The sequence below is a fragment of the Caenorhabditis briggsae genome (assembly GCF_000004555.2).
Source record: "Caenorhabditis briggsae complete genome, chrIV, whole genome shotgun sequence".
Classification (NCBI taxonomy): Eukaryota; Metazoa; Nematoda; class Chromadorea; order Rhabditida; family Rhabditidae; genus Caenorhabditis; species Caenorhabditis briggsae.
Window position 1 is genome coordinate 4,140,858 of NC_013487.2, and position 9,351 is coordinate 4,150,208.

General features: G+C 35.9%; 1 protein-coding gene across 1 annotated transcript; it reads right to left on the bottom strand.

Annotated features, from left to right (window-relative positions):
- Nucleotides 1-6,463: 6,463 nt before the first annotated feature.
- On the bottom strand, nt 6,464-9,024 carry CBG15078 (the record flags this gene model as incomplete). The annotated part of the gene is made up of 2 exons (XM_002632828.2): nt 6,464-7,064; nt 8,945-9,024. 2 exons carry the CDS (start codon nt 9,022-9,024, stop codon nt 6,464-6,466), a joined length of 681 nt encoding a protein of 226 aa, XP_002632874.2.
- Nucleotides 9,025-9,351: the final 327 nt, after the last annotated feature.

The window sequence follows — 9,351 nt, forward strand, 5'->3', positions numbered from 1 at the left end:
CCAAAACCTGGAAATTGTGATGTAAGGGGTTGATATTTCAAGAGATCAGGCAGAAAGTTAGAGGTTACGGTAGGTCACGAAGATCAGAACACACATTCCTACGAGAATCGATGTCCACTATCATATTAGTGAAAGGTAAAGGGTACTCTTATCGGTCATAGAAAAATTAGATTTATCTGTTTCAGTAAGATATCTAATTTTTATAAAAATTTCAATGGATAGTGGGATGAAAGAGTAAGTAATATTGTTCAAAAAATTATATTTGACTTTCCAAACTATTGACAAAAAATCCGTTTTATGAGTCTTAGCTAATCCTAAAGCGATAGGACTGAATTTTGTAACAAGATCGTCTTTAGAGCGCGTACTTATACTTTGAACTCAATCATCTCGGTTCTCATGAGAGATATTAAAATCTTGCCTACTAAGAAAATGTTGGTGATACAATGATAAACATTAAAAAAAAATAGTTGAAAGGTTTTTGATATCACTCATAGGAAACAAGGTAATTGAGCTTAAAGTGTGAGTACATAATTAGTGTTTTTTGAGGATTTTTGGGGGTTTCTGTAACCGAAAATTGGCGAGGAAACTGTATTTTCGATAATTCGTTTGAATAGTAGAATCCGACTTAGCTGAACTTCACCAATCGAAAGTTTGACTAAACCTTCCCTCTAACTCCTAAATATGAAACAGTAAATTTCAAAATTTGCCTTAACCTCAAATTTTGGATTAATCAAATGTGTTGATATAATCACCACAGCAATTATCATCGAACCCCTTAATTAATTTCTACAATATAAAGCAGTGAAAAAATACCTCTTCGGTTTGGCGGAATTCTCCTCAAGTACATAGGGAATATTTGATGATTCCATAATAAAAATAATGAACCCTACACTCCCCAAACGTCTTCTGAATACTTCTGAATTCAGAATACCTCAGACCAATTATCAGTGATAAGAGAATAAGGGAGGAGTGTACCTGACCCCAGAAAAATCCCGCCCCTAGTAGGCCTTGAAACAGAAAAAAACAGTGATAAGAGAGATCACTTATCTTTTTGCAAGAGGGGTTCATTTTTCATCAAAAGTTTTTTTTGGTTGATTGATGATGATTAATAGTGTCTGACATACAGTATACGAATTTCAAAGTAAAATTGAACAAAAACATTTCGAACGAAATTTTCAAATCTCTTATAAACTTTTTTGTAAACTTTGACCCGGAACATAAAGACTATGGTGTTCCTAAGTTGGGACTCCTAATTACACTTTGCCCACCCCGAAAGAAAATGCTGGAACATCTAAAATGGGATTCTTCCACGTCATTCCCGGTTTTTTGTGGGTGATATTATTTTTGAAGGTTCTCTAGACGAAGGAGAAAGTGATCATTGGAACATTGGTCATTTGGATTATCACTGTTTTTGTGGAAACATTTTTTGTCAGCGAAAATGAATAAAAACCGAAGAAATTTGAAGTGGTTTTTATTATACCGCATCTGTAATCCATAAATGTAACATTTTGACAGTCATTTGAAACAGCCATGAATGTAATTCAACAATAATATTTTGCTTCATCGATAAGATTTTAGGATTCTATTATGTGTTTTGTTTAATACGCAATCTCAAAAGGTAAAAAAGTTTACCAATATTCAAATAAAGCGCCAAAAAAATTATTCAAAATCTACTGATCATTTCACCGCTTCCATCTAGAATCTTAATTTTTTGGTTGAAAAAGGAACAATAGGATATTTAAGGACAATTGAAAAAAAAAACCTTTTTTGTCAGCGGTAAGTTGGGAAAACCGGAGAAATTTTTTGTGATTTTTTAGTATACGGTTTCGTACAAAAACATCGGAAACCAAAACTTAAAAAATTTGTCAGTTATTTGAAACAGAAAACTTTAGGTCCTCCAAAAAATTTGCTGCTTCATCAATTAGATTTTAGTAATCTGTTTTAGGTTCAGTTTGATTCGTGGTCCAATCAAAAGCAGTAAAATCACAACTTCCAAAGACAACATTGAAAAAAAATTGGATCTTCGAGGAGTTGAACTACAATCCAGAAAAATCCCCATGTCCCCCTTTCATTTGTTTAGAAAAAACTTTCAGCTGATCCAAGTCTTTCTTGCAGTTTCATAAATATTTTATCCTTTTTGGGAAATAACTTGAGAAGCTCACTTGCATCTAAAATGATCTAAAAACTGAAATGAACTCGCGAAAAAATAAGGATTCCAGCAAAAAATCGATGTAATGAGCTGAAAAGTTTCAACTATTTTTTGAAGTTCAAGCGCATTTTTTTCGTTTTCCAGCGGAATATAAGCACCTACATTTTAAACATGATCAGAGATTTTTCAGTTTAGTTCTGATGAAACCATGAAAAATCACATTACGTACGAAAAATCAAAAAACTTCGGAAATTTCCATAGGAATTAAAATAAGAGACCCAGAATGTTAAGGTTGCCGCAAAGATACGAATGGAGTAAGTCAAGTTTTTGTGCAATTATTATTTTGCTGAAACAGTGAAAACAAGCTTGTTAGCTTCGAAAACGATAATTGATCTGTTATCATATTTAAACCGATTTAAGTCGATGAACGAACTCCATAATGAGTCGCTTCCCTACGTCTAGAATTTACAACTTCATGGAACTGTAAAAATTATGAAAATGTTTTCATCAAAAAAGTTTTCACAGTTTCAACACAATGACTTCCTACATAATGTATTGTTTCAGAAATCAAAAGAACTCAATTTTTGAAATTGTTGGATTACGGAATCAAAATTTTGTACATAAGTCAATAAATCAGTTAAATTTTCATGCAGTTGCTATCTTTCTGAAACAGTTAAAAATCTTATGATCTACTTATGAGAACGATATTTTATCTATAGTTTCCATAGAATGGATTTAATTGCAGCCAAAAAAGAGCGAATTCTCCGACAAGATTTTAAATTTGTAAAATAGGTGCTCATTTTTCAAACCAAAGACTACATCGAAAAGTATCGAGAATCCTTTTTCTATAATTTAATACTTTCATGGAACCGTGAAAATTTGTTCTCATCAAAAACATTATACAGTTTCAAAACATAGACTTCATACATAATGTATCATTTTGAATAATGACCGAGTTCAAATCCCTTTTTAAATCTCTACCCCCACCCCCCACCCCCACAGGTTGGGTCACATTTCTCACAATTGCTTATGATGACATCAGAATGAATAGTGATAACCTTATTCGGTCAAGTCTGTTGAAATCGAAAAAAAAGAAAGTGGGCAAAGTAGAAATATGGATGAGGTGGCAAAGACATTCTTAATAAGTCCATCTTATCTACAAAACGTACCCAGAATGCACTTGGGACCCCATTGATGTCTAGAGGGGGCGGAGTCGACCTGGTATTGTATGTTTCTATTGTATTGAATGCAAATGTACACATACAATTATCTAATCTTACGCGAAGTTTGTCGCTCAAGGACAAGAAGAATGGGTGTTCTTTGTTTTAAAGGGGACCCCTTGAAAGGAGAGATAAGAGTGCACTGTGTCCTTAAACAAGGTGTAGATTAGTGGAATGAGTTATTGACAGTTGGCTGGCGAAATAATAAATCAGCACTACTGTAGCACTGATGAAAGGAAATACATTTTTGCGAAATCCGGCCATCTGCGATGTAATGAACTATAGAAAGAAAAAGTTACAGTTTCCAATCATTTGGACGCATTTTTTATTAGCGGGTCCCTCACTTTGACTCAATTTATCTCGGCTCCTGTCACGGATATCAAAAGTTGATAAACTGGCAAAGTTTTGTTGATATTAAGAGAAACATTTTGTCAGTTGATAACTTTTTGATATATTTTGCAGAAAACGAGAAAAATTGGGTTATAGCTGGTTGTGTGCGCCCCATAAGCTCATTCAATTTTGCTCGTGACGTTCAAATGAAAATTGGATAAATCAAATTTTTAAAAAATCACTATTTCAGAAAATTAGTAATTGCTGAAAAATATTTCAGATGTAATACGTAGGATGCTACCGCTTTTTGAATGAAATTAACCCATTTCAAAAAATCCTGATGAAAAAAACCTTTTTGATTAACAGAAATTAGTTGCCTGTTACAAGCAGATCATAAATTTGATTCGAAATTTGAAGAGATGTTGATACTCCTACCAATGATGAATATCTTTCCGAAAATCTCGAATCGCATAGTTTGGACACCCTTTTATGAATAATAGGAATTTCCTTTGTGAACAACCAAAACTTATGAAGATCTGGCGTAAGAAAAGTGTAGATGTGACCTAAAGATTTTGAAAGAATTGTGTCATCAAGTTCCCATAAGATGATTAAGTTGAAGACTAATGGGGACAGGGAAAAGATATTTCTGAAACGGTACTGAATTTTCACAAAGTCGCCTATTCGAATTATGTATAAAAACTTTCATTGCGAAACGGAGTTCGGAAAACGGAATCCTGAATAACATTAATTTATCGGAACCAGGAATAAGAAACCCAAAACGAAAAAAAGAAATTGCCTGTTACAAGTAGTTCATAAGGTTGATTGAGCGGAATCCGATATAATATATGATCCATGATAAAAACGATTTAAGTGAACAGAAATTTTCAGTATAATTCTGAACCCATATTAAATTAAATTGTGAGAGATTCTCAATGCCTGTGAATTTAAACTACTTTACTTATCCCTGTTCAGAAACCGAGAAAATTGGAAAACAAATCTGGTTGATCTACCGTAAAACTCTAATTGAACTTTTTCAATTCAACTTATCTCGGTCCCTGTAGAAGATATCAAAAATCGTTTAGCCATCAAAATGTTTTTGATAATTTAAAAGCATTTTATCAGTCACATGAAGAATTGCAGCAATTTCGCTCAATCCATATTCATGCTTTTCTGTTTTTAAATTTTGGTAAATCATCGAATATGAATTTATTCACGCCTAATTATTGTCACTCACCTCTGAACACGTTGCATGGTCATCGTCCTCTTTTTCTTCTGAATTACTTTTTTTCTAATTCTATTGGGTTTACCCCAAGAATCAGTTCCCACCCCCTTAATTTGACACCGAAGCACAATAATCCTAAACCAAAAACCTCCTCAAACCTCGGCACTTCCCAAAAGGACCATAAATAACGTTGAGCAATTAGACAAGAAAGTGATAATTGCTCTTCTCTATTGTAATCATAAATGGTGCACTTCTTTTTTCTATTGTCTCCTTTTTCCTTTTTTCCTCATTGTTTATGTTACATACGGTCAATTTTCTGCACCGCCCGAGAATTTTCGTTCCTCTTCGTCTTTCGTCTTCTTTTGCGATTCGGGGTGCGTCGGTTGAACTAACTGATACACAAAAAAAGAAGAGGTGATAAGAGACGAAATTTCTGTCATCTAGAATTTGCATCAAAATCTCTGCGTCTCTCAATTCGATACACTCTATCAGTTTTGAGATCTCAAGATGGACACGAATCTGTCGATTCGAGATGTGGTGGAATAACGAAATAGAGAACGTTCAGATGGGAAATTTGATTCATGTGCTGTGCAGGTGGTTGTTGACTAATTCGATTGCTGATGTGCATTTTGAAGGGAACGAGATTTCAAAAAAAAAAATGGAAAGATCAAAGTCGATTTTGATGATTTCAACTTTGCAAAATTGAAAACGGAAGAGGAAACGATTGAAAGGTGGCTCAAACCGACTGGTTTAATGTTAGTGAAGTACCAATCTTTTTAAAAAGTTTTAGATTTTTTGTAAAGATGGAAAATTATCATCTTTACATTTTCAAAGAAAGTAAGATTGGAAAAATAAGGTTTTCTGTTTTTAGCCGTTTGAAAATGTCTGTAAAGTCTCTATTAAATAAAATACTCCAGTTTTTTTTGTTTAGCCATGGACTCGAAATAGGATTTAAATAATATAGGTATCAATAATAGGTAACAATAAAGGTAGCAATAGTCGAGCTCCAGACTCTTGACAATGGTTTTTGGTTCAACCCTCGGCTAGTGCTTTCCTTTGCCGTTTTTTGGTTTTTAGGCGATATATTGAGGATCCTATCTCAATTAATGTAAGAGATATCAAAATTTTATCAACTAATAAAATGCTCGTCTTAAAACTTCACACACTTTGGCAAGGTCAACAGTGTATACCACTACACGAACTGCGCATTTAAAGAAAAAAGATTCAAATGTGATTATCATATGGCGCGTGAAAAAATTAAACTTATTTTTGAAAAAAAAATCAAAAAATATATTTGAAGAAAAATTTCACGTTTTGGAAAAAAAACGTTTTAAAAAAGTGGAAAAAATGGAGCACAGAGATAAGATCTCTGGATTTTTGCATATAAGGGAAGAGAGAAACAGTGAGAAACGTCAGTTCTCGAAGGAGAACTGGTATCCAGCTGGAAGGAACTGGAGCTCTCTGAACCGTAGCCGGAGCCGGAGCCGCAGCTCAGGGAGCCGGAGTACTGGGTCCTCGGTCCTGCAGCCGTTGGGACTGAAGCTATTGGCGGAATCGAAGCTGATGAATTATTGGCGGAATCGAAGCTAATGATGTAGCTGGTGGAGGTTGAATCGGAGCTGGTGGAGGCGGAATCTGAGTTGGTGGGGACGGAATCGGAGCTGGTCGAGGCGGAATCGGATCTGGTGGAGGCAGAATCGGAGCTAGTGGAGGCGGAATCGGAGCTGGTCGAGGCGGAATCGGAGCTGGTCGAGGCGGAATCGGATCTGGTGGAGGCAGAATCGGAGCTGGTGGAGGTGGAATCGGATCTGGTGGAGGCGGAATCGGAGCTGGTGGAGGTGGAATCGGATCTGGTGGAGGTTGAATCGGAGCTGGTGGAGGTGGAATCGGATCTGGTGGAGGCGGAATCGGATTGGTGGAGGTTGAATCGGAGCTGGTGGAGGTGGAATCGGATCTGGTGGAGGCGGAATCGGAGCTGGTGGAGGTGGAATCGGATCTGGTGGAGGTTGAATCGGAGCTGGTGGAGGCGGAATCTGAGTTGGTGGGGACGGAATCGGAGCTGGTGGAGGTGGAATCGGAGCTGGTCGAGGCGGAATCGGATCTGGTGGAGGCAGAATCGGAGCTGGTGGAGGTGGAATCGGATCTGGTGGAAAATTATTTTGTAGGAGGAGGTCGAAATCAACTTTGATGATTTCAACTTTGCGAAATTGATAACGTTACCAGATTATCAATCTGTTGATTCTTACAGTCAGCCACGGATGTTCAGAACGGAGTTCGGAATTATGACCATTCTCGGAATAGAATTTCTACCGGAAAAATTCCGAAAATTTTTTTTGGAATGTCTCCTTTTTTCGGAATCCCATCTCGATCGGAATTTTTCCAAAGCTTCTTTTTTCGGAATTAGAGATTTTTGAACTACGGTATGTCAAAGACCCACGCCAAACATTTGCTTGCAGGTCAAGAGCGAACTTACGTTTGATATTTTTTTTGCGCTGTCGAAATCTTTCTGTCAATTTTCACCAGTTTTTGGCGTTTTTGTGCATTAAGAATTGAATTTTTACTTTAAAACTTGAATTTTTGAAAACTCCGAATATTCCGAAATTTTAACATTTTGAAAATCTGAAAATTTCGCATTTCCGAAACTCCTAAATTTTGGAAATCTAATTTTTGACATTCAGGAAAATTCCGAGCAGGGCATTCCGAACATCCCTGGAGCGGGCTGACCTATTGTGCGGTACGCTAGGTGTTTTTTCTTTTTGAAAAATTTTCTTTGATTATTTTAAAATTTTTGTTTTCTTCTATTCTTTGCCTTTTCACAGTTTCTGTTTCGGTAGGGTCCGAAAAGAATCTTTGCAAAATTTTTCCGCAAAAAATAGTGTTGAAGAATAGAATGCCACCCTCTAATAGAGCTTTCTCCCAGCTATTCATTTAAAATAGAACGCCATGGCATTAACTTAGACTACATAGGCGCAAAGCTAAAAAGAGTTTAAAAACTTTTCTGAGATTTACTAATAGAAATTCTTCCGCGCTTATTCTTTTCAAGGTCTCAATTCGAATCTTTGGATATTCAGAAGTTTGAGTATTTGGAATGTCTAAAATAAAGATATCCAGAAATTGTAAAAGTAAGACAATTGGGGATTTAGGGATCAGTTACAAAAAAATCGAAAGTTCCAAAACTCTTCATTGTCAATATTCAGAAGTTTCAAGTCCGAATGTCCACATTTTCGGAAGGTTAATTCATGATTTTTTTAATTCGAAAGACTTCGAGTTTTGACTTTCAGAATTTCTAATTCGGAACTTAAGAAATTTGGAAACTGAGAAATTGAGACGGTCCTAACTCAACATTGAGAAAGAAAAATGAAAAAATGAGGAGCGGAGCGACGAACAGTACAATCGCGCCGAAGACGCACTATCCAGCTGTTTGAAGCGCCGGAGGCGCGGCAAACATGCTGGTGGAGCATAAAAAGGCAAAAAGTACTCATTTTAGTGGTCGTTTGGGTAAGAAGCTATTTAAGGGTACGATTTGGGAGTACAAATTTAATTTGGGAGTACAAAACGAATTTTTCAGGTGTTTTGTGCCCCCGAATAGCGCATTTACCGTAAAACCTCTAATACAACGACACCCGGAACGTCCACTTTGAGCCTATATATCTCACTTCTTTTGAAAGATATCAAAAAGTGGTTAACTAGTAAAATGTTTATCAGGATATCAGCAACATTTTACTAGTTAGCCACTTTTTGATATATTTCACAGAAAATGAGATATATAGGCTCAAAGTGGACGATCCGGGTGTCGTTCTATTAGAGGTTTTACGGTATTACTCCTAAATCGCTTTGTACCCATTCGTATCCCGAATTGTTTTACCCTCCAAATTATTTGCACTGTACACCTCCTTTACGCAATCTCAAAGGTTTTAAATTTACAAAATGTTCCCCAATTCTTCAAAATTCCCTTATAAAAATATTACACCAACCACCACTAACTTCAGATTGATGTCTAGTTGGACACCAATCTAAAAACACCCGATTTTCATCAGATTTTCAAAAACACTTCTGCAACACGAATCTTGTTCTGCACCTTGACCGGAAGGATACAAAAACATTTTGCTCTCTGGTTCCTGACCAACTTTTAAATGAAAAACAAGAAATCGTGCTTGGTGTAAAAAATCAGAGAGTAATTTTGAAAAAAAAGAGAGAATATTTTTGGTTCAGAGAACAGTTCTTGTACTTCTAATAAAAAAGTATTTAGTTTATTTCTTTAGGATTATCTTTTTTATTGATATTAGTTCTTTAAAAATCTGATCCTTAAGCCTTACGGCTCAAGGCACAGAAACCGTTCGGATCACCTTCTGATTTAAAGCTACTCGGATTAAAAATCGTGTTTTCTGTTCAACGGGGAAATAGGAAAAGTCGTAAAGTGGAACTGGAAC